The sequence below is a fragment of the Grammomys surdaster genome, unplaced genomic scaffold, assembly GCF_004785775.1.
Source record: "Grammomys surdaster isolate TR1022 unplaced genomic scaffold, NIH_TR_1.0 368, whole genome shotgun sequence".
Lineage (NCBI taxonomy): Eukaryota > Metazoa > Chordata > Mammalia > Rodentia > Muridae > Grammomys > Grammomys surdaster.
Window position 1 is genome coordinate 325,766 of NW_021604787.1, and position 26,199 is coordinate 351,964.

The window sequence follows — 26,199 nt, forward strand, 5'->3', positions numbered from 1 at the left end:
ATATGAGGAAAATGTCTTTGAAAATGCTAAAATAAGGGACTGGAGAGCTGGTTAGTGGTTAGGAGTACTGACTGCTCTTCAGAGGACCTGGGTTTAATTCCCAGCACCCGTATGGCAGGTCACAGCTGTCTATAGCTCCAGTTCTAGGGCATGTGACAGCCTTATGCTCGCAGGCAAAAACACCAATGAACATGAAATAAAAATAAATATTTTTATTTATTTATTATTATTTTTTTGAGACAAGGTTTCTCTGTATAGCCCGGGCTGTCCTGGAACTCACTCTGTAAACCAGGCTGGCCTCGAACTCAGAAATCTGCCTGTCTCTGCCTCCCAAGTGCTGGGACTAAAGGCGTGCGCCACCACTGCCCGGCAAAAATAAATATTTTTAAAACGCTAAAATAAAACAAGTATGTTTACTTTAAGTCCTAAAGTTCAGCTTTCTGGAAAATGATTGTGGACTAGTTCTCAAAAGCCTATGAAGCGAGGCGTAATTTTTACAGTCTTGCTGTGACTTTTCAGATAAATTCATCTATGCACATTTCAAACCACAGTGAACGCAAGTGATCGGTTAGCATTTCCTGCTACTTGTACGTTGTTTCGGATTCCTACTCTTCCAATTGTGGAACTGGCATCCTAGGTGGGAGGTTTTACGTTGAGAGGTATAAGGATGCTAGAGACTCCTGCATAGAAGGGAGTACAGCCCTCTGACCTTTGCATTTGGAAGGCATGTGAGGGCCGCCATGGCCACAGAGAGCTTGAAGGAGAAGTAGAGGCTCCGTCCACAGATGGGAACAAATGCAGAGACCCACATCCAAACACTGGAGCCCTGCAGAAGCAGGAGGGAGGGGGAGGGTCCAGAGGGCTGGAGGACACCACAGAAACAACCCACAGAATCAATGTACTCGGCTCACAGAAACTTAAGCAACAGTCACTGACTCTGTACGGATCTGAGCTAGGTCCATGGTCCATATCTGTTAAGGTTGTATAGTTTGACACTCTTGTGGAGCCCCAACAGCAGGATTGGGGGTGTCTCTGGTGTTTTAGCCTGAGCTTGGGACCCTTTCTCACCTACTGGATCTCCTACTCCAGCCTTGATATCCCTTCCAGGCCTGGTCTTTTCTTTCTTTCTTTCTTTCTTTCTTTCTTTCTTTCTTTCTTTCTTTCTTTCTTTCTTTTAAAGGAAAGGAGGAGTGGGTCTGAGGGAGAGGGGAACACAGGAAGACAGGGAGAAGCGGAGTTAGGGAAACTGCACTTGGAATGTAATGTATATAAGAATAAAAAAAACTTTTAAAAATTAAAAGAAAAAAGATATTATTTAAGCCAGGTGTGGTTAATCCTTTAACCCTCAGGAGGCAGAAGCAGACAGATTGAAGACCTCCGCAGAGGGGAGACCCTCTCTCAAGTCTCAGAAAGTTGCGACCACCCAGTAATCTGCTCGAGACACCATGTACCGGAGCATTTGTGAGGTTGTTTATTAGGGCGTGACAACTAGCTGCCGGTCAATTCGTATGCCCACGCAGGAGCTGAATTGACCCTGACAGACAGTTTGAGAAGGGTTTTTAAGGGGAAAAACCACAAACCAAGGAATGGGGAGGGGGTGAGAGGTTGTTAGGGTGGTATAACATGAAAATAGTGGAACATTCCAAAGGAACCCAACCTACGGGAGTCAGGGTCAGGTGAAAACTCTCTGTACGCTTATCTTTCTCAAGAATGTGGTCCTGCCCTGTTACTTCGGCCTTGCCCTGTCACTATGGTTCTCAGCTTGGTTTCACCTGGCTAAATTGTATTCTAGCCAGTTCCCATAATTAGTCTGTCCACATTTTTAACTTGCTTCATGCCTCCATGTCTTTGTAAAGAAAGCCTAAAGAATATTTTATGTCTAAAAAGTATTTTATATACCCAGTATTTATAATTTTTCACTCTACAAGATCTTTCATCGTACCTGTGAGTTCCAGGCTAGCCTGGTCTACATAGCTAGTTCACAGCCCATCAGAGCTACATAGTAAGACCCTGCCTCAAGAAAAATAAGCAAACAAACAAATGAATAAATACATAAATACTTAGTGTTCAGTTAGCCTGGATGGTGGCCAGTGCCTGTAGTACGAGCTACTCAGGAGGCTGGTAAGGAAGGTCACTGGAGCACACAGGCTCTGGGGCCACCCAGACAACACAGCAATGTTTCTAACCAGCTAGCCAGAGTCCTTTTACCTTTTCCAGATGGAGAGGTGCTCTCACCGTGTTGACAGTGAGCAGCAGGAGACAGGGAGGGGCAGCAGTAAGTGTGGCCCTCTATTGTTACAGCTGGCTCCGCCCCCAGCCCTGGGCGCTAGAGTCTGCACAGGTTTAGGAAGTCAAAATCCCGCCCTCCGTCGGTCCTTGACAGTGGCTTGTCATTACAGTTCTGAGCCTCGAGTATAAAGCATTTCCCAGTACTCAGTGGTAGCCCGTGTGGCGGGTCTCAAGCCTAGGATGCCCAAAGACCCTTAAGACTTGAAAGATACTGGAAAGCTCCCTTGAAAACTCCCGGCCAGCAGAGTATGCGGTCTTTCTCTGGCTCTTCAAAGCCTTCTATTGTTTCCTGCTCCAGCTCGCCAGCCTCTCTTACTTTGTCTTGTTAAAAACAAACAAACAAACAAAAACAAACAAACAAACAAAAAACTTGTGGGTCGGTAGTGGCACGTGCCTTTAATCTCAGCACTGTGGAGGCAGAGGCAGGTGGATATCTGTGACTTTGAGGCCAGCCTGGTCTACAGAGAAAGGAATCCTGTCTCAAAAAAAATTAAAACTCACAAGCCCAAAAACCTTCACTTAGTAGACAATTGTAAGTACATTGTATTTTGCTTTAGGGAAAATGGTCACTTCTGATTCGGACGTGTTGATGTAGAAATGGTGGAATGTGTTCTGTAGGGGGAAAAATACATTAATAAACATGCTTAGATTTTGTTAGCACTTCCTTCATAAACAAAACGCTGTTTTCCAAATTCTATTCTATGCTATCTCAAAGTAACTGTTCCAAGAAACACATTGTTAAGACCAAAGAATTCAGATTTAATTAATCAGATATTTTAATGCCCACAAAGGAAAAAAAAATGCTGTACAAAAATAACTTTCTCCAGGCTGAAGGTTTAGAGGCTTTTTGTCAGCATCTTTTCAATAAAATTTGGGGGGCTAAACCAATGTACCCTGCAAAAACACAAACAGTAATCCGAGGAAGCAGTGTGTCTGTCAGCTTTACTGCATTTGTGCATTATATCCGTGGAAATAACTCTCTGACACACTGTAGGAGAGATGACTGCTTCTTGGCTGCAGTTAGGAGTTCATTGCCTTGCCACTTCCTGTCGGTAGCCTGCAGGTTTGCTCTGATAGGGACCACTTTTGCTTGGCACTCCCAGAGGCCCCCAGAACTTGGAGCTATAACATTGCTCTGAGCTATGACAGTTCTCCACAGGCATGGAGCTCTCACACTCTTTGTTTGGTCTATATCCTGTGTCACTCGGTTTTATTTTATCCCTTTCGAGGTTGTTGATCCCAAACGGGCAATAAACTACTTCCTGTCTGTGTGCTTAGCTCTCTTTGGGCTCCAATCTTGGAGGTGGTGACACCTGCGTTTCACCTATGCTATCCAGCCTCCTAACCGTTGTCCCCACAAACATACCTACTCCCAGCATTTAACCCACTCCCAGCAGATGCCAACACCCTTTTCTGCTGAAGATGGCGTTGGGTTTCTGATCCTCCAGTATCTGTCTGGCAAGTGCTGGGGTTACAGGTGCGCGCCGCCACGCCCAGTTTTATGGGGCTGGAAACCCAGAACTCTGCATGCTATACGAGCGCTTTTCTAGGTGTGCTGGATCCCTGAATTGCCCCACCTCCTTTTTCTTTTTTTCTTTTTCTCCATTTTTCTCTCCTGACAAACCTACCAGCCCATCTCATCCAAATCCTCGCTTTCTCCTTCCTGTTCCACCCTTCCTGGTCATGGCTCCTTGCCTCCTGCTGACAGCAGCTTCCTAACTAATAACAGAAGCTGACATTTTCTCCAAATCTTGCTTTCAGCTGTAGCTGTCACCTCTCTTGTCTTTGATCTCAGCTAGTTGAGAATTTCAAAAGCTGACTTGACACCTTTTTTTCTAGTTCCCTCTGCTCATCTTTTTAGTGGGGTTTCCTCCCCAACTTCATCCAAGACATCTTTGCACCTGTACAATGGGTAATCTTATCTCTAATTTGTTTGCCTTCAGAGTTACAAGTATCAATTTCTCCACCTTTCCTTTTAAAAGATTTTTATTTATGTGTATGTGTTCATGTCTGCCAAGTTTGTCTGAAGGAGGTGTCAGATCCCAGAGCTAGACTTACAGTTGGTTGTGAACCATCCAATGGGTGTTGGGACATCTCTCTAGCCTGTCTGTCTTTCTTTAAACATTTATTTTTATTTTTATTGAGAGAGAGAGAACAAGTGTGTGGAGGTTAGAGGACAGCCTCTGGTGGCATTCTCACCTTACATCTTGATACAGGCTCTCTTGCCTGGTGCTTCCTTTGCTAAGGTGGCTGGCCAGCAGTCTCCTGGGATTTCTTCTGTCTCATCACAAGAGTGCTGAGATTGCAGACACATGCCAACATGTCCAGCTTTTCAGGGTTTCTGGGGATCTGCCTCAGGTCTTTATGCTTGTGAGACCCACTGAGATGTCTCCTCAGCCCCTCCTCACACTTGTCCTTTGCCTTATGTTTAATGCCCTGCTCAGAGCATAGCTTCTGCTTCTGTGAATACTGCCCCAGATGCTCTGAAGTTCTAACCAATTCTCTATCCTTTGAGAAGAATGTCTTTTCCTCAATGGCTCAAATCTCCAATATCATGCAAATAGCTCAAAACCCTCATCCGTAGCTATTTCTCAAGCACCACACAATATATGTGACTGGGATACACAGCATAAACATTTTAAACTTAACCCTTCTCAGGCTGGCATGCAGCTCAGTTGGTAGAATACTTACCTTAGCATGCACAGAGCTGACATTCCAACCCAACCACCACATAAACCTCAGTCTGGCAGCACACTTGTAACCCCACAACTTGGGAGGTGGTGGAGACAGGAAGATCAGAAATTCAAGGTCATCTTTGGGTTGTATAACAGGCTCAATGACTTAAATATAAAACTGTAGTTGTAATAAATGCTATCTAAAACCAAACACGAACAAGCTTTTCTGCCTCCCGCCCAATGGCTCAAATCAAAAATGGAAGTCATACTTAACATCTTTTTTTGCCAGGAGCCTTGAGCATAATTGGCAAGTACTCCTCTCTGACCTACACCTTTCCGAACCTCATGCATCAGCCATCAAAGTTTATTGCGTGCGTGTGCAGGCACATGTGTGCAAGCACACATGCATGGAGGTGCTTGCTTTCTTCCGCTCTCTGCCTTGTTCTCATGAGATAGTCTTCCACTGAATCCGAGCCGGCAAGCCTTGGGGTTAACAGCAAGTCTCAGCTGTCCTCTTGTCTTTGTCCCCTATGGCACTGGGGTGACAGCCATGTGTGACCACAGTGATGTTTTACATGGGGGGCTGGGATTAGGACTCAGGTTCTGATACTTGCACCGCAGTTATTGGGCTCTTCTAAGCTCCTCCACTCTCTTAATTTTTAGATTTTATTTTTACTTCTGTGTATGAGGGTTTGCCTTCCTGTGTGTCTATGTGCCACTTGTGTGTCTGGTTTCCATGAAGGCCAGAAGAGGGTGTTGGTTTGCCTACAACTGGAGTTCCAGACGATTGTGAGCTATGGGGTGGTTGCTGGGAATTGAACTCAGGACCTCTGGCATAGCAGCCAGGGCTCTTAACCACTGAGCCATCTCTCCAGCTCCTATTTAATAATTCCTAAACACTTCAAGTTTAAGGATTTGAATTCTATCTCCTCTGTTGCCTCGGAAAGCTGGGGCATCCTTGACTCTCCTGCCCTCTACCCTCAGCCTGCGTCCTTCCTTCCCTTCATCTGTGCTGAAGCCAACTAAAGTGACTTGCCGATGCCTCAGAATATGTTCATCTCACACGCCTGCATGTGGCCGGGGTGTGTGTGTTGACATGTGTGTGAGCACATATGGGTGTGTATGTGCGGTGGTGATGCCGGGTGTCTCCCTCAGTTTGTCCCCACCACTATGGTAGAGTCTCTAATTTGAACCCAAGGCTCACTGGTTAGACTGTGTAGTCAGCCAGCTGGTTTCATTCTCCACCTCTCATGCACTGTGTTACTGGTGGGCCGCCATGCTCTGAGCATATGTATGGGCTATAGACATCTGAACTATGGCCTTCATGCTTGTACATAAAGAATTTTACCCATTGAGCCATCTCCCCAACACAGAGTACAAATGTTTTTTGTTGTTGTTGTTCTTTATATGTTATGTAGTATGTATTGTATGTGTGCCTCTTAGGATGTGTAGCTATGTAGGTGTGTGTTTGTGTGTGTTTGCCCAATCACTTCCCACATGGTATGTTGAGGTAAAGTCTCTCACTGAGCCCAGAACTTGCAAAGCAAGTTCTCTTGGGGCTGGGATTACAGGAGGACGTCCATTACCTACCAGACTGGCTATACAGGTACTGAAGATCTGATTCTGGTCTTCATACTTGAATAGCAAAGTTTTTTACTTGCTGAGCCATCTTCCCAGGCCCCGAATGACAAACTCTTAAACACAACTAAGACTCCAGGACACTGTATAAACACACAAGGAGACTGAAAGGACGGGCATGCTGGTGGGTGCCCTCTCTCCTGTAGGGTACATGACAGTGTATAACATCAAAGAGAACTTGGCTGATGTCTGTTGTCAGTATATGCTCATCAACTGTAACAAATGTAGCACTCTAAAGCAAGTTGTAGAGAATGAGGAGAGGGAGGATGGGCACCTGCCTATATTCCCTCGCAAAATGGGAATCAGAGGCAGGAGGATCATAAGGTCACCCTTAGCGACATAATGTAGCCATTTGAAAAACAGCCCAGGCTGTTTGAGATTCTATCTCAAAACAACAGCAACAACAAAAGTTAAAATATTTATATTAATTATAATTAAGTCTCTGAAGTCATCTTTAAATAATTTTTTAAAAGATGTATTATAGTGTTCTGCCTGCATGTATGCATGCAGGCCAGAAGAGGGCGCCAGATCTCATTATCACTATGAGCCACCATATGGTTGCTGGGAATTGAACTCAGGATCTCTGGAAGAACAGCCAGCGCTCTTATCCTCCTAGGCATCTCTCCAGTCCTTCATCTTTGATTTTTTTTTTTTTTTAAAAAAAGAAAAGTATTTAAGCATTTGATATATGGACCATTGAAGAATCGCATAACTGATTAGATAATATTTCTCACTATAGAGATATTTCAATTTGATATAATCAGATTAATTCACCTAGCAACTATCTAAGTAATGGTCATCAAAGTCTGAAAAATAAATGCTCAGCCAAATGAAAAAGAAAGCACTATATTGCCAAGAAAGGAGGAGGAAAGGTTGTAAGATGGGTCAGTGGGCAAATTGCCCGCCACAGAGGGCACACTAGTCTGAGCGTGGCTCCTAGCACTCATGTAAAACACCAGGTGCCGAAGGTGTACCTATAAACCCAGAACTGTGGAGGTAGGGACGAAATCCTTGGGGCTCAAAGGCCCAGGCAAGTTAGCAAAATCAGCCAGCCAGTTTCAGTGAGAGACCTTGTCTCAAAAAGTGTCTGGAGAATTTGAAGAGGGGTAACTCTGAGTTAAGAGCATATTAACTTTACTGCTTGTGCATGGGACCTGGGTGTGGGTTCCTGTAACTCCAGTTCTGAGGAATCCGATGTCCTCGTCTACCTCTGCCGATGTTGGTGTGCACTGTGTCACACATACATACATTTGTGTGAACATTCACATATAAAAATAAGTCTCTCTCTTTATTTTATTTTATTTTTTTTTGGTTTTTCAAGATAGGGTTTCTCTGTGTAGCCCTGGCTGTCCTGGAACTCACTCTGTAGACCAGGCTAGCCTCGAACTCTCAAACTCAGAAATCCTTGCCTGCCTCTGCCTCCCAAGTGCTGGGATTAAAGGCGTGCACCACCACCACCCAGTCTAAAAATAAGTCTCTTACAAAGGAAAAATGTCCAGAAAAATGACTGAGAAAAAGACCTGGTGTCAACGTCTGGCTTTTACATACATGCACACACATGTACACACACACATGTACACACACACCCCCACACACACACAGAAAAAAGAAGGGAAGGAGGAAAGAAACAGGAGAGAGAAGAAAGCAAAAACATAAGCTTCATGCTGATAAAATGCCTCTAGACTAAATCACCAGATTACAGAAAAGTAGAGTGGGCTAGACAAGTGGCTCAGCATTGAAAACCACCTGCTGTTCTTTCAGAGGACACAGTTTGATTCCCAGCATCCATAGCTGGTGCTTCACAACTGTGTGTCACTCCAGCTCCAGGGGATCCTCTTCTGGCCACTGGTGGCAGACATACAGGCGCACGCTCGTGTACACACACACACACACACACACACGCAAGTAAGTAAACAAGAGTGAATTAAGAAAATACAGAGGACAGGAAAACAGACTAGCAACAATCTATTTGCAACACCAAATCCATGCTGAGGGAAAGGATAGCGCCGACGTCCGTTTTTCCAATAAATAAGTTTCAAATGGAGGGGGAGGGAAGCGTGGAAAGGATCTTTCAATTAAAGGAGAAGTCTGAGTCCAGTCAGGCAATAGCAACGTGTGAACTTTATTTAATCTTGATTCATACAAAGAAACTCCAAATTCCCCATTGTCTAAGCACTTTATAAACATTGACTAGATACCGCTAACTCCACGGGATGACATTGCTGTGACACACTGGAAAGTGTTCTTCAAAAGCTTAGAGAGCCTCATGTGGTGTGAGCCGGAGAGGACATGGTAAGTCTTGGGGATCCAGTTGAGCATACAGGAAGTGGGGGAGGGGAGGGCTAGACAGACCCTACTGCTCATTAGAACACAAGTGTCCACACTGGCTGTGTACTGTCACCACGTCACCGCTCATCTTCGCAATGCTTACAGTTTTTCATGGTAAGTTATTTTTAGAAAGCACGGTGAAGAGTGGTTTTTGTGAAAGCAAACATCCATAGGCACTTTACACCACAGCCCTATGGGGATCTGTGTTTGGTCACTGTTATTCCCCCAGTCACTGGTTCTGCTTGTTCCAGCTTTTGCCACTTCCTCCCATGCAATTCAAGGCAACCTAGCTCCTGCACAGCTCCTGTCCACCTCAGCCTGCCCCTAACACTGTGTAGCCAGAGTGCTGCCTTTAAACACACGGGTGCCTGATACAAAGCCGAGCACATGATAATGAGATGGCTACTGCATAGCACCAGGCCTGCCAGCTTCTTCCTGACCTTCTGTGCCTGCTCTGTCTTGGAATGTTCTCTCTGGCCTTTGTATACGCTAGGCACTTCTTGAACGTGCTATCCTCCGCCTCAGCTCAACACACACACACACACACACACACACACACACACCCGTGCGCGCGCGCGCACATACACTCACACACACACATAGACACACACACAGACACACACACACACACGTTCTTCCTCCACCTGGAACATTCTCTTCTCCCAAGCACACCTTGTCTTTCAGACCTCCCCTCAAATGCCACTCCCTGAGGCCACGTCTCTGAATATTCTAGATGAAGTTAGATAGCTACTTTCCATAATATGTGTCCCAACTGAAAATTTAAAATATGGAAAACGTTGTTCAATGTCTAGCTTTCCGGTTGTAATCTCAAAGAGAGAGGGAACTAGCTCTTCACTCTATTCCCAAAGCCTAGCATTTTGTTCTAGCAGAGGGTCAATCTTTATTGATGTGTAAACGACTGGCTTGATGAATGAGGGCTAAGTAAATGAACTTGGATACAATACTGGTCAAGTCTGGAACAAAACTGCATTCTTGTTATTACACTGAACAGCCAACCTAACCCGTATTAGTCATACTTGCTATCAAAAGATTTGTAAATCCTTAATGTGTTTGTATGCAAGGCAAGGGAGGGAATTGTGAGGATGACCCTCGTTACAGACCCAGGCTAAGGTCCCTCATAATGACCCCAATATATCACCCACTTTCCAAGGAAGCAAATGCATCCCCATGGGAGAGATCCCGACACTAGCCTTGAGTGTAGCATTCAAACAGAAAACCAGATGTTCTGCAAGTGGATTCAAAACTGTAAGCAGTTCTTTAAAACTGGCTACATGACACAGCCGAAGCACTCTGTGAACTAAGTAGAAGCAAATCTGAAACACTGTAGAGGCCAGCTCTTCACAACTTAAATTAATGAGAAAAAAAAAAAAAACAACTACAAACTCAGGAAGCAAATTTTTATTTAAAAATTAGTAGGATTTTAGTGCATATGAAAATATTTTATGCTATGACACATGAGGATGTTAGCACATGGAACTATAGTAGAAAATATTTTAGGCAACTTTTGAAATCACTAGCTTATTTTCCTGTGAACAAGCCCTTTGCTTAAATGAATTTGGTCATGGGACATTAAGAATATTTAGGATTTTCATATTATTGCTTAACAGCTTCTTAATGAGGCTTTGCATTTCTACCTGATCTACACATAATATTTTTTTCAACACAGCAATCACGATACTAGCCTTTTCTCTCAGCTCTGATGGTACATGCTTAATATTGAAATAATCTGACAACTTGGACCTGGAATTGTACAGCATATTGATAATCATTTCCATGTCATCGTCTGGGTCGCTGGTCCGTCCCTCTGGGAAGACGTTAGATCCGTACATCTGTTGCAACTTGTGCTCAGCGGCTGCGGCCAGGGCCAGGCTCCGTTTCAGGTGATCCCTGGAGGCCTTGATGAACTCCCTGTACTCGGGACTATTATTGTTACCAACAAGCCCCTGCTGAATCTGTGCGTTAATATTGGAAATTTTTCTCAAAATATTCTCATGTCTCGTACTCAGTGAGTGACGTCCAGAGAGGTCTTCAGCAGTCGGGATTTCCGACTGGCCCGAGAGCTGGGGCACATCCTCGGAGTCTGTGGAGATGTCCAGGTTGCTGCTGGTCTTTGCTGTTACAGTAATACGTGTTCCCTGGGTGTTCGTTGGCTGGGTGGCCATGGATGACATCCGTGAGGTCCCCGTTAGCACCTTGTTTTGCGGTGTGCTAGTCTCTACGTCTTCCTCGGACTCTGACATTTGCCGGGGTTCAGTCTCCAGCTCCGGCTCCGGCTCCGGCTCCGGCTCCAGCTCCGACTCCGGCTCAGGCTCCAGCGGCCTCGAATCCAGTTCCGGTTCCGGCTCCGGCTCTTTTTCAATAAAAGGTTCTTCCGTGTGTAAAACGATAGAAACGTTGTTTGGCTTGATGGACCAGAATGCTGTACTTTCGGTTCTCTTTCTCCTCTCTATCGCCAGCGTGTAGCCGCTCGTAGGGAAAGTTGACTTTCCCTCGATGGGCCTGATCAGAACATCAGTCTCAGGGGTGACTTCTTGAGCGGAGACTAACCCAGGGGTGAGTAGCACCTCAGACGCCAGTGACCTCGGCTCTGCACCATCCACAGTTCTTGAGGACTTCAACTTTTTCCCAAAGCCCTGCTCCCTGGTGGGAACGCTCATTATGAGGTTCTGTAAAATTTGTACATAATGATTCAAATTCTGCTCTTCATCGGGCAACACAGTTATGGCTTGAGGGGAAAAAAAAAATCAAACACACAGTAAGTAACAGTTATTACACGTGACACAATGATACAATCTGCTAACCACAGTTCATTTTCTATGCTAGCTCTTAAATACAGAGATCAAGTTCCGTTTCCCCACTACCAGGCCAGCCAGAGTTGCACCGTGTGCCCTTTTCTATATCATCTTATGTTTGTTTTCCATATAATTTATGATTCAGTAGCCAACTTATTAAACCAAAATTATTTTTTCCACTAATTTATTCATTTATTCACTTTACATCCGGGTCACTGCCCCCTCCTCCTCGTTCCCCCTCACAGCCTCTCCCTTACCCCCTGCCCTTCTCCTCTGACAGGATGGAGCCCCCCACCCCGCTCTGTATCTCCCCACCCTGACACATCAAGTCTCTTCAAGGCTAGGTGAATCCTCTCCCACTGAGGCCAGACAAGACTGCCCAGTTAGGGGAAAGGGATCCACAGACTGGCAACAGCTTCAGAAACAGTCCCGACTTCAGTTGTTGGGACCCACATGAAGACTGAGCTGCACATCTGCTACATATGTGTGGGTGGCTTAGGTCCAGCCTGGGTATGCTCTTCGGTTGGTGTTTCAGTCTCTGAGAGCCCCAAGGGTCCAGGTTCGTTGACTCTATTGATCTTCCTCTGAAGTCCCTATCCCCTCTGGGGCCCTCAGTCCTTCCCTCAACTCTTCCATAAGACTCCATGAGCTCCTCGTCCAATGTTTGGCTGTGAGTCTCTATTTCAGTCAGCTACTGGGTGGAGCCTCTCAGAGTTACGCTAGGGTCCTGTCTGCAAGCATAACAGAATATCATTAATAATGTCAGGGTTGGTGCTTGCCGATGGAATGCGTAAACTAAAATTCTTGATCATGTTATCGAACCCTGTAGGGCGCTACAGTAGACACACCCTGGCTCACTGGAGTCAATTATTAAACTTTTAGGAGCCAGATGTTTAGAGAGGTATAATTAAATTACCTAAATTTACAATTTTATTAAAACAGAGTTTCAAAACTCCTCACTTCCTACTTACCCTGTTTGGAATTAGGTGTGCTCTTTTGATTATTTACAGCTAATACCTTCTGTAAAATGGGCACGTGGTGCACTGGCTTCGAGGAATGCCAATTACTAAACACAGCAAACCATTAAAAGCTGTGTGCACGTGTGAGCAAGTGTGTGTAGGCCAGAGGTTGACACCAGGTGTCTTCCTCAATTGCTCTTCACCATATTTCTTGAGACAGGGTCTCTCACTGAATGGAGCCTCAGGGGTCCTCCTGTCTCCACCTCCCCAGCTCAGGGACTATAGGTGACATCACTGCACTGGCCTTTTGTTTTGACACAGGTGCTCTGAGTTAAACGTGGGCCCTCACGTTCACATAGCAACCGCTTTACCAACTGACGCATAGCCCAGCCCTGTTTTGAAAGTTTTAAGGATTTCTTTTTCTCTTTTATTGATTTTTTTTTATTAACAAAACCAAACAAATACTCCCTCCCAAAAAAAAAAAAAAAAAAACCCAATGCATTTGTGTATAGCCACTCTATAATGTGGATTGCTCTGAGCTTAGATTTTTCAGGTCGGGAAGACTGAGTCAGACAAACGCAGTCCCATGGAGGTTGGCTGACACTCTTAGGCTGGTCTCTGCTCTCTGCTCTTCCACTTTCTAGAGGCGTGACTTTAGTATTTTCCTTGATATTTTCTTAAACAAAAGACACTTGAACTGGAAGGATCAAGTACACCACAAAAAGACCTGTCTAGGCAATGGGGGCTCACAGAGACTGAACCATCAACCAAAGAGCATGCAGGGGCTGGACCTAAGCCTCCTACATTGTATTGTAGCAGCTTGGTCTTCATGTGGTCCCCTAACAAGAAGAACAAGGACTGTCTCTGACTTGCCATTGGATCCCCTTCCCCTACCTGGACTGCCTAGCTGGGCCTCAGCAAGAGAGGATGTGCCTAGTCCTTTTAAGACTAGATGTCAGGCAGTGGTGGCGCACACCTTGAATCCCAGCACTTGGGAGGCAGAGGCAGACAGATTTCTGAGTTCGAGGCCAGCCAGGTCTACAGAGTGAGTTCCAGGACAGCCAGAGCTACACAGAGACATCCTGTCTCAAAAAACAAAACAAAACAAAAAAAACAAAAAACAAAAACAAAACAAGACTAGATGTCCCAGAGTAGGTTGGTACCCAAGGAGGCTTCCAATTCTCCTCAGAGAAGGTGAGGGAGCAATGGGAGAGGGATTCGTACGGTCAGAGAGGAGAGGAGGCTGAAGTCAGGATGCAAAGTGAATAAAAATAGATTCTTTAAGAAAAAACAAATGGGAAAAACAAAAGGTACTATGTCTGTTCTCTTATCTCACATAAAACATATTACATAAAATACGTAATAAGAAATTGGGGGTAGTTGGCCACAGAGCTGTCTCAGAAACTGCCTTTGCCAAGGATCAGAGTTTGATCCTCAGACACCCCCCCCCCCCCCACACACACACAGACACAAAAGGCCAGGCATAGTTATAAACCTTGTCATTCTAGTGCTGGGGACATTGAAACAGTCAGAGGCAAGCAGATTCCTGGGGTTTCCTGGCCAGACATCGGAGCCCACTTAGAGAGTTCCTGACCACTGGGAGATCCTATCTCAATATGTGTCAAATGGTGCTCAAGGAAAGACACCTCTGGCCTCCACAGCCACAACTCACTCACTCACTCACACACATACACACACACACACACACACACACAAAAGCCAATGGTTCACATATTTGACTGCTGCCCAAATGTTTTTGATTCTTTCATTTATTTTTTTTTTCTGTTCATTTGATATGTTTGGTATTCAAATAGTGCTTCCTCTCTGTTGCCTTTAATTTGAGGGAAAAAAAAAACCAGGATTTTTTTTTCTTAGCTCTGTTTTTATTAAGTATCTGTGCGTGCCTCGTGAGTGTACTGACTATAGGAACTGAGTCATCTCCCTGGCCCCTGAGTATTACCTTTTAGAATGACTGTACTACCGTTATGTTCCTTTGCATCCTTATACATCAGTGATTCATACTAAACTGTTTACTGGTAGAATTATAAGATGTCTAGAATTAGCTTCTAAATAAACTAAGTACAAGGATTCGGGGGGCAGGGAGGTTAGGGGAGAAGGGATATGAGTGGGGACGTCAGCAGTCCCAGATTAACCAGAGGTCTATTACAGAGAGAGCTTTGATGACACCACTTCTATTTGTATGTGTATTTCATTTTTTCTGTAAAAGATGTTGTTTCTAAAATTTTTGAGAGATTATCTGTTTTAGGCAACTAGAAGCAAACAGTTGGGCTAACCATGGCCAATCCAGAGTGTGCAGTCAACGGAGGCGTAATGGCTTTGCAGGGGGCACTGCCTCAAAATTACTCTAGGACCCACTTGACCTGCAGTAAATGAGCTTGTCTCTTCAGACTCCAAACAGAATACCCAGGTTAAATAAAGTTAGGATGCCAAAGGACAGGAGAAGGAGGTGCTCACTAGATGGGATTTCTAAAAACATCCCAAGTGCTCATTATCCTCCTCTGCGGTTACTCTGGAAACACCAAAAAGCCTGTTTGTGGCTGCCTAGCAACAGAGGCATCCTACCTCCTACCTCACTTTTCTTCCTTGTAAATGCACCCTTGGGTCTCTGGATCATTCTATTCTTGAATCCATCCCCACCTCACATGCTTCCTCCCTCTTGTTTTTGCCCTTCTAACACATCCCTGCATCTCAGACTCCTGGGACCACTAATCAAGACCAGTCTTGCAAATCATTTGAGCCCTGTAAAAATCTTTGCAGGTAAAAGGAGAGACTCCAGTATCCTTACACAAAACCCCACCATGGTGAAATCCTGGTTTTCTCGGTTCTACAGGAAGTTCTAAAAAAGCAAATACACTTCTAATTCTTACAAAGAGCAGGCCGACCTGCTAGAAGCTGAGTCACTTGCAACACCTTGACCGTTTCCTGTGGTCGACCCCAACACAATACAGCTGCTGTTTTCACCACTTGTATACCTAAGCAAACAGCATGTCCCAGACCGTGGCTAAGGTTAAGAAGCCCCCAGTACTGTGGAGATAGATCAGTGGGTAAAGAAAGGGCTTGCCTCACAACCTTGAGGACTGCATCCCCAGCACGCATGTAACCTGATCAGGCATCCTCTCAGCACTGGGGAGGGAGGGACAGGAGGATCCCCTGTCTGGGGGCTTGTCACCCAGCTAAGCTTGGCAAATCAGCTGAGTAAGAGATGCTGTCTCAAAGAAAATAGGTGAAGAAAAATAGAAGAAAACACCTGATGCCAACCTCTGGCCCTCATATGCATGCCCGCGTGTACACTACAAACATACACACAAGTGAGTGCATATGCACACAAGAATCCCCTGCAGTATGAGATGTCAGGACACTGTTTCCAGTGCTAGGAAACAGTGCTGTTTTCTCTGCTCGGAAGCTCAGGGTTCTGCTGGAACCTCAGCTCTGAGGGTGTCAGCTGAGCTTGAGTTTTCTGCAATTTTAAAAACAGAGCAGGGAGAACTGATCACAGGATAGACAATAGCAAGTGACAGCTGTAGGGATGTCAGTCGCTGCCATGCCGAAGGGTGCACTGGAAGACAGGAGTTAGGAAGACTGCAGTCTCTCCCTTTCACAGAGCCTTTGGCATATGCAGGTACCATAATGAGTGGCATTTTGATAAAGGGGAAAAAGAAGCCAGGCAGTGGTAGCACACGCCTTTGATCCCAGCATTCAGGAAGCAGAGGCAGGTGGATCTCTTTGAGTTCAAAGCCAGCCTGCTCTACAAAGTGAGTTCCAGGACAGCCAGGACTACACAAAGAAACCTTATCTTGAAAACCATTAAAAAAAAAAAAAGAAGGAGGAGAAGCCACTTGGAAAGGTGGCTGCTATGACTGTTCAGCTCATCAGCAGAACAGATGGTATGCGGACACAGGCTGCTCACTTTCTGAAAGACTTGCCACAAAGGCGCTGGCAAAGTGGTGAGGGCCTAAGGTGGCACGATCACACATGAATAGTATGTGCAATTCAGATAAATAAATACTACAAAATTTTGCTCTACTGTTAAATGGTTCTCTTTGGCAAATAAGAGCTATGTATACATGTGGAGGAGAATCTACACTGAATGGTCTGTTTCCACAAGGTCTAACTGGAGACTGACTGACAGCATCACTTACAGAGGTTCATGCCACACTAAGGTAAAGGCAAGTTTGTTACCTTTGACTTAACCCTGAGCAAAATCAGAACAAGGTCTTTCTAGATAAACCCAATCTCATAGGGCATGTAAACTTAGAAATTCCAGCCACTCAGCTTTCTGTACTAGAGTTGAAATAGTCACGCACATTAAAATATCATGCTTATAAAGTAGTCTGGACTGTGCATGTGCCATGCTGGCAACTGAACCTGGAGCCTCATGCATCCGAGGCAAGCATTCTGCCACTGTGCTGTACCCTCAGCCTCCTGAGATTCCTGCCTTGAGTGCTGGTTACTCAAGGGTGTCAACTAAAGATTCATGGAACAGTCAGAACACTTGTGACTGTGTCTCTAATAGAGTTAAAATGTCATGTGGGACTCTTGAGCATTCATGACCACATAGGTATAGCAACCGAAAAATATCATTTGGAAGAATTAAATTTCATGGGGGTAACATGATCAAAATCTATTACATATATGTTACAATAGAATTCATTACTCTGTATGATTAATATGTACTAGTTTTAAAAGAACTAGAGTGTATAACAATTTTACATTTATTAATAGGTATTACTACTTCACTTACTAGAGCTATTTGGTGACAACTTATAAGTCAAGAGTTGTGTTTTCTCCTTTATTTGTCCTCTGCCCCACCTGTCCCCTGATACAGGAGCCTAGGCTGGTCTGAACTGTTTAGCCACGGAGGACCTTGAACGTCTGATCATTCTGCTGCCACTTCCCAAGTGCTGGGATTACAGGTGTGGGACACCAGTTAAACTTAACTTTTTAAAAAGCTGTTGTCTGGGAAGTCGCGTGTGGATCTCTTTCCTTTTGCAGCCATCGGTGGATCGCAGCCGCGAAAACGAAATTCAATCCCTTCGTGACTTCTGACCAAAGCAAGAACCACAAACGGCATTTCAATGCACCGTCTCACATTCGGAGGAAGATCATGTCTTCCCCTCTTTCCAAAGAACTGAGACAGAAGTATAATGTTCGGTCTATGCCCATTCGAAAGGATGACGAAGTTCAGGTTGTTCGAGGACACTACAAAGGCCAGCAGATTGGCAAAGTGGTCCAAGTGTACAGGAAGAAATACGTCATCTACATTGAGTGAGTCCAGCGAGAGAAGGCTAACGACACAACTGTCCACGTGGGCATCCACCCCAGCAAGGTGGTTATCACCAGGCTAAAGCTGGACAAGGACCGCAAGAAGATCCTGGAGAGGAAAGCCAAGTCCCGGCAAGTAGGAAAGGAGAAGGGCAAATACAAAGAAGAAATGATTGAGAAGATGCAGGAGTAGAGACATCTCATGCACGGCTTTCATTAAAGGCTGCTTAAGTAAAAAAAAAAAGCTGTTGTCTTTGTGTATGCTCTATTTGTATTATGATTATGTGATTTTTTTCACAGAATACAAAACTGAGAAGCAAATACATTCAATTCACTCGAATTCTAGAGTTTTGCACATCAGCTGAAATAACTCTTTTTGAGTACTACATTGGAAAACACAGAGGAAAGTATGGGACCTTACTTGAAATGTAGCACAGAAATCCGCTAAACAAAATATACAGCACCATATTTAATTACAAAGACCCACTGATTTCTCCACTGTAATGGGCTGTCACAGTTTTGTGAGTTCTTTTTTTTTTTTTTAAATGATTTTGTTTGTTTAAAACAGTGTCTCTTTACATAGCCCTGGCTATCCTGGAACTCACAGAGATCCTCCTGCCTCTACCTCCCAAGTGATGGGACCAAAGGTATGCACCACAACTTCTGGCTTCTATTGTTTTTAACTGTTCTAATTCTCTGATAATCTGTAACAGGAATTACACTTTTGACACTAATGGCATATTTTCTGATATTCTTAATTATGAACCTATAAACTAAAAAAAAAAAGTTAATAATGTGTATTTGTCTACAGACTTGTAAAATTTGTTGTTGTTGTTGTTGTTGCTATGGATAGATGTTCATGATATGGGTGAGAGGGGAGGCACCCGTGCCAAACCCTGTATGAAGAGATAAGAGGACAACTTGGAATCAGTTCTCTCTTTCCACCATGTGGCTTCCAGGGATCAAACCCAGGTCACCAGACTTGTGTGGCAAGTGCCCTTATCCTCTGAGCCATCTAGCCAGCCCTTATCTACAAATGTTAAACGAACAAACAAACAATCAAAATATAAGATGACACCAAACACCTTCTGAACCGAGAAGAATGTCATTGTAAAGTAGAATACACTGAGTATCTGTTAAACTGATGAGCCACTTTAAGCAAATCCCAAAAAGCCTACATTTGTTTATACTCTAAGTTCCTTGTTTCTAAGTTTCTGCACAGATAAAATCCTATCCATATGTGGACAGATGTGTGGTACCCCTGAGGATCACTTAGAAATCTCTCTTCTTTTAATAACTAAAATCTTTCTACAGCCTGGGAAATACTATGCCGAGAGCACTGTAAATGGAGTGCTGATGTGTCTGGACACAGTGAAACGGTGAAGACAGACCATCCCATAACTCCACTGTGCCCTACAGGTGTTGACAAAATTCTCTTGGTGCCCTACTTGGTTGGTCTTTTTTCAAAATAGATTTTGTTATGTGTCTGTGTATGGGTATGTGCACATGTGTGTAGTACTGGCAGAAGCCAGAAGAGGGCGTCAGATCTCCTGGAACTGGAGTTCCTGGAGGTAACATCATAAGTGGTAGAAACCCAGCTGCAGTCCTCTGAAGGCACAAGATGCTCTCCTAACCTTGGAGCCAACCTCTCCAGCCCCTACTTGGCTATTGTTTACTTATAAAGTACACTGTCTCTTCCAAAAGCCTCCAATAAAACCACGTATCTGGATTTCTGCTTCTGTGAAGATAATGGGTACCATTCCCCTTCTTGTGTCCATTAAGCACGGGTTAAAACCCTGTGCATCCTACTTAAAACATACCCGAAAAGAAAGCCAGCCAACCAAGGACTTCAGGAGAGAAAACGGTAGTCCCTGGGTTACTTTCTCCTGTATATGACCCACCAAGGGAGAAGAAGAATCTGGAAACCCAGAAACTCAAATATGTATAGATATATTTTTAAGGACGAGATGCCTGGAAAGATAGCTTAGCAGTTAAGAGTGTCTGTTGCTCTTGTAGAAGACCCCAGGTTCTGTTCAGAGCACCCTCATGGCAGCTCACAACCTGACTCCAGATCCAGAGGATCCAATTGCCTCCTCTGGCTTCCTTGGGGGTCTACATAAATTCAGACAAACACTCTTACGTATAAAATTGAAAATAAATCTTTTCAGTAGGAGGGGTGGGGCTGCCGAGGTAGGTCAGTTGGTAATATTTGCTGAGCATGCATGAAGCCCTGGGCTTGATCCCCAGCAGGGCATTAAAAACAGGGCATGCGCCGGGCAGTGGTGGCGCACACCTTTAATCCCAGCACTTGGGAGGTAGAGGCAGGCAGATTTCTGAGTTCGAGGACAGCCTGGTCTACAGAGTGAGTTCCAGGACAGCCAGGACTACATAGAGAAACCCTGTCTCGAAAAACCAACAAAAAAACAAAAAAACAAAAAAACAAAAAACAGGGCATGCTAGTGCACACCTGTCCTCCCAACACCGCGGGCACAGGCAGGGTAACAAACCAAAGTCATTCCTGGTTACATATTACGTCTGAGAGACTTCTGAGGCAAGCATGCTGCACTAGCCCTTATCTCAACAACAGCAGCAGCAACAAAAGCAGCAGTAAGCAAGCTTGAAACAAATGACAAATAGTAAAGTCTCAGGAAGAAATGGAAGATAACAAAAGAACCACAATAAAGTTCTAGAATTTACAAATATGAAATAGACTCATTGGTTAGACTCAAGGGCAAACTGGAGGGGCCAGGGGTTAGGTCCGATGAGCAGTGAGTGAGACAGGCTGATGGTACAATCTGGACAATAAGAAAAAAGTAAGAAAAAAAGTGACCAGAGTCCCCTGATGCTCTTGTAGAAAGACCAGGTTAGGTTCCCAGAGCCCACAGGGTGGTTCACAACCATCCACGACTCTAGTTCTGGAAGACCTAACCAATACCCTCTTCTGACTTGCGTAGGTATCATGGAATGCACATGGTATACATATATACATGCAAGCAAAAGACTCATACATACACAACAAAATGAACAAATACAAATCTTAATGTAAACAAATATGTGGAGTAATCAGGACAGACACTTGACTTCACTGTGCACTCACACCCACGTGTACACACGCACACACACACACACATTGAGAAGTGTGTGTGTACAATACATACACACGAAAAGCAGGTGAAACTGAATGACAAGCTTGATTCTAATCTAAGTTCCGAGGTTGGAAGGAAGTGTTTCATATTGCTGGAGTGCCAGCAAAAGAGGAGGAGAGGAATAACCGACCCAGAATTCCACCCCCCAGGAAAAGGTCTCTTGGGGATGAAAAGAAAACCGAGGAGAAAACAAGAGAAATGGTCAGAAAACCTTACCCTGATGGCTAAATGTAGTTCACAGGACTGACACAATGGCACAGTCAGGAAAGGTACCTGTTAACCTGAGTTTGAAGCCGAGAATCATCCATGAAGGGGTAGAAAGAGAGAAATGGCTCCGTAAGGTTGTCACACATACACACACACACACACACTACACACACACACACACACACTACACACACACACACACACACGACCTAAACTATACAAAAAACAAAGAAACTATAAAAACAGTAAGCCAGCCAGGCGGTGGTGGCGCACGCCTTTAATCCCAGCACTTGGGAGGCAGAGGCAGGTGGATTTCTGAGTTTGAGGCCAGCCTGGTCTACAGAGTGAGTTCCAGGACAGCCAGGGCTATACAGAGAAACCCTGTCTCGAAAAACAAACAAACAAACAAACAAACAGTAAGCCAAAATGGAATTAAAAATAGTGTACCCTTCAATATGAAATGCATTGTATTTGTCTATGTGCTCAAATATGTTTTAAACATTAAGAGTTTAAAGTCAAACCATATTGCTAATTTCAACGCATAGTTTGATATGAATGCCTGCTGGGTTTGAGGTTGTAGTAAAATATCATATACAACACTGGGAAACATGGTAGCTCGGTAAAAAAAAAAAAAAAGATGAATTTCAAAACTCACATAAAAGATGAAAATGTTGAGTATATCTGACCTTTGTACGTTGAGGATTCATGGGCTTGGGGAGATGACTTGGCAAGTAGAAGCTCACATGCAAGTGTAAGGATCTGAATTCTAATCCCCAGACCCGAGTAAAGCCGTATTCCGCCGTACTCCACATTGTGTATCTTTACTCAGTGTTCCTTCCACAAGGTAGGAGGAGGGAAGGAGCATCTCTGGTGTCCATAGTGGCGAACAAAACCCGTTTTCAAAGGAGTGAACGGTGAAGGTTATCTACTGAGGTCCACACAAACACACCACCACACCTACACACACAGTGAACTCATGCGTCTTGTACATCTTTACTTTGTCCTGTCAACCTTCACACAGACACTGTAGACAACACACCAAAATCTAACCACAAGCTTTACATGCTAATTATTAAAAGATTCGTACAACCTCAAGCACAAGAAACACAGGGTGGCCTTATTCTATAAAGAACTCGTGTGTGTGGAAGCAAACCTGAGCATCCATCACTCAGTAACGAGCCAGCCTGGCCTCAAGTCCGTAACTTCAGACAACAAGTTCGTTTCTTTTCCAGACCTGTCATGCAGTAGACTCAGAGAACAGACTTGCTAAGTGCTGTGTGAAGTTGTTGCCTCGAATTCAAGCTAACTGAAATAACTGAGCTGACACATTTCCAGCTCAAACTCACCAGGCTGCTGTACTCATAGCTGGAATATCCTCAGAGTGACTGGAAAAGGGACCACTGTGTTACTCAGCCCTAACTTTTTACTATTAATTAAAGAGGAATGGAGCGTTCGCTGATGGATAAAAAAGGACTTATGTTCATATTAGTCAGGCTTCGGACTGAACAATAAAATCTAATTTAATTTTAATGTCTTTGTGTGCTATGTGAGTTTTTATTTTTGGTTTTGGGGTTTTTCTCTTTCTTTCTTTTTTCTTTTTTCTTTTTTTTTTTTTTTTTGTCGTTAGGTTCAAGTCCATGCACACGTAGAAGATGGGCTTGCTCCAAGCAACATGTCTTGCTCACAGAACAGCGGCAATTCTGACACACTGTAGTCTTCCTGAGAGCCTGCAAAGCAACTCTTGGAAGCCAGTCGCCATGGTTTAAAGAGACTTGGAGGCTGGGCACAAAGCTCAGTTGGTAGAACGTTTGCCTGGTTAGCACGTGAAGGCTCACTTTGGGTCCCTAGCACTTCTTCCACTGTGAGGTCCAGGGATTGAATTCCAACCACCAGGCTTGTGTTCGTTCACTCAGGAGCCATTCATTTCATTAACCCAGCTTTATTTCTTGAGACAAGGCATCTCACCAAACCTGGAGCTACTGTGACTGTGATAACTAACAGTCGTGAGTTGGACCTTGGCAAGTTTCAGAAGGAGGTTAGGGAGAGCTAGGAGATGGCTAAGCTGCCTGTGGAGCCCTGGGTACCATCCCCAGAACCCATGGGGGAGAAACCCAGGCCTGGAGGTGCATGCCGATAATTTCAACATTGGGAAAATGAAGCCAAGCAGATCCCTGGGGCTTGCTGACCAGTCAGCCCAGACTATTTAGCAAGTTCCAGGTCTATCTCAAACCAAACCAAACAGAAAAACAAGGTGGCGAGAGCCTGAGGAACAAGACCTAATGTTATCCCCCGGCCTCCACATGTCTGTGAACAACACACAGAGAAAACAACAGTTAGAGACGAGTAACCAAGACAACAACAGTCAAAGCATCTCTTTTGTGGTTAACCACCTCCAAACTGTAGCAGAGCTGTTCCCAGCTTATCAGGACGCCTCTCGTGCATGTGCAATTAAGAGAGTCTGCAACTGCCTCCTTTTTGTGGCCTTTTCTAGGGAAACATGGGAAGAAATACTCTAAAAGAGAGATTCCATTTACCATGATTGGAGAGGAAACCTTACCCTATGAATATGCCATCTACCTCATAAATATTCATTAAAACTTTTTTTTTTTTTTTTTTTTTGGTTTTTCGAGACAGGGTTTCTCTGTGTAGCCCTGGCTGTCCTGGAACTCACTCTGTAGACCAGGCTGGCCTCGAACTCAGAAATCCACCTGCCTCTGCCTCCCAAGTGCTGGGATTAAAGGCGTGCGCCACCACTGCCCGGCAAAACTTTTTTTTTTAAAGTCACAGTACAGAACCCACTGTGACTTTTTTTCCTTTTGGAAACAGACCACTCCAGTCTCTCTCTGGAGTGCTTTGCTTTGTCTAATACACTTCTGTTTAAACTGTCAGTGTCTTTTGTTTGAATTCTTTTCTTCCAGAAGACTAAAGAGAGACACATCCCTACCCTCAACATATTCCCTTCAAATTCTACTGCAAGGACCCGCTAGTCCTTTACTGTCAAGGGCCGGATAGTAAACCTCTCAGTCCTTGCAAGTCAGAATTGTGCAGCATGCCCTTACTTGCTGTTCTAAAGCTGGAAAACAGCCATGGCCAATACATACAGTAATGACTGTGGTTGCATTCCAACAAAACACGAAGTATTCAAGCCCAGGCTGCAATAATGTTTTGGGTCCTGGGCAATGAACAGTATCACCTAAGGGGCGTCCAGGCTGAAAGGAGGAGGCACAGCGAGGCCAGCTTATGAGCTGAGCATCCTGAAGACAACGGGAGGAGCAGGATGAGGACTGGAGTGACACACTTGGCACCCAGTGTGTGACAGCGGGGTGGGACGGTGTAAGGAAAGGAAAACACCTAGTGCCACTAGGCACATCACTCACTTGGATACGCCAGAAGGTACGAAGGCCATAGCCACAGCGCAACTAGGACCACCGGCTTCATGGGCGTCGTTCACAGCATTCCGCCATCCGACGGGAACGTCCTGGGGCCACCAGGCCGGGGTACCTCAGGGCCGAAAGGAGGGGACGTCAGCGGCCTACCGTCCCACGTCAGGGCCTTGGCGCCCCGCAACGGTTGCCCCAGTGAATGGATGGGGGCGGGGCGGCCGCGTGCGTTTGCGCATGCGTGTTGGGACTCAGCACGGACTAGTTGTGGCTCGGACTAGGAGTGGCTCGATGGCGACCTGCAGCGACAGGCCCTTAGGGTAGGGGCTAGAGAAGCTGGACAAGTGGCAGTCTATGGCAATCTCCGGTTGAACACATAGCCGTTGCACAGAAGTAGGTGTCTGATCGAAAAGATGACCTAGAGAAGACACAGAGCCGACTATGATGGGAACCGCTGTAGAACTCACCCCACCACCACCAACCAGTTTGCCCCCAAAAGAAATGGGAGTGAAGGATCAATTGCAGGAAGGCTGAGAGCCCCCCACCCTCAGCTATAGGTAGTTCAGATTCGTTACATGATTAGCTACGGGGGTGTGTGTGTGTGTGTGTGTGTGTGTGTGTCTAGGGTGAGGGATGGGAGAGTGGGAGAGGGAGTTGGGGGTAGAGATGATGGGAAGAGGAGGTAGGGACTTTGCAGGCTCCGTAAGGGACTTTAGTTGTCATTTTGATCTGTAAAGATTATATCGCGTTTCTTTGACAATAAAGAGTTAGGAATGATGGAGAAATATCTGACTATAAATGGATAATGTAAGAGAATTAGTCAGGGTTTTCTCTGTCCTGGACTGACCTGGAACTACAGTGTGCACATGAATGACCTGAACTAATGGTAGTTCTCCCCCCACCTTCCAAACAGGCACACACATGGACCAGCATGTATGGTTTCTGATGTACTGAGGATTGAACCCAGGGCTTCCCCTGAGTTAGACCGGCAGTCTGCAGCCTGAGCTACTCCTCAGTCTCAGTGAGAGAACTTTTTTTGGTTTTGTTTGTTTGTTTGTTTTGTTTTGTTTTTGTTTGTTTGGGTTTTTTTTTAGAGTTATAGTCATGTGGCTACTCGATTCTATGGGTTAAAATCTGTAGAACTATACATTTTTTTTCTGTATGATTAATCTTTTAAAATTCACATGTAGTAAAATCTCTGTGTTAGAAACAAGGAACTTGGATTTCAGTCTGAGACAATGGGGAGATATTTCAAGGTTCTGAGCTAAGGAAGGCTGTGGTTAGAAGGATGTGATTGGGGCTGGAGAGTGACTAAGAGCACAGCCTGCTCTTCCAGAGGTCCTGAGTTCAATTCCTAGCACCCACATAGTGGCTCGCAACCATCCCTAATGAGATTGGATGCCCTCTGCTGGTGTATCTTGAAGACAGCAACAGTGTACTCACATATATAAAGCAAAAATAAAAATGTTTAGAAGGAGGAG

General features: G+C 44.8%; 1 protein-coding gene and 1 pseudogene across 1 annotated transcript; one reads left to right on the forward strand and one right to left on the reverse strand.

Annotated features, from left to right (window-relative positions):
* Window positions 1-10,334: 10,334 nt before the first annotated feature.
* On the reverse strand, window positions 10,335-24,927 carry Spesp1 (sperm equatorial segment protein 1). Its single transcript, XM_028780309.1, has 2 exons — window positions 24,716-24,927; window positions 10,335-11,676 (listed from the first exon to the last, which is right to left on the reverse strand). The coding sequence occupies exons 1-2, from the start codon at window positions 24,774-24,776 to the stop codon at window positions 10,511-10,513; spliced, it is 1,227 nt and encodes a 408-aa protein (XP_028636142.1). The 5' UTR covers window positions 24,777-24,927; the 3' UTR covers window positions 10,335-10,510.
* Window positions 16,577-18,178, forward strand: LOC114631917 (annotated as a pseudogene).
* Window positions 24,928-26,199: the final 1,272 nt, after the last annotated feature.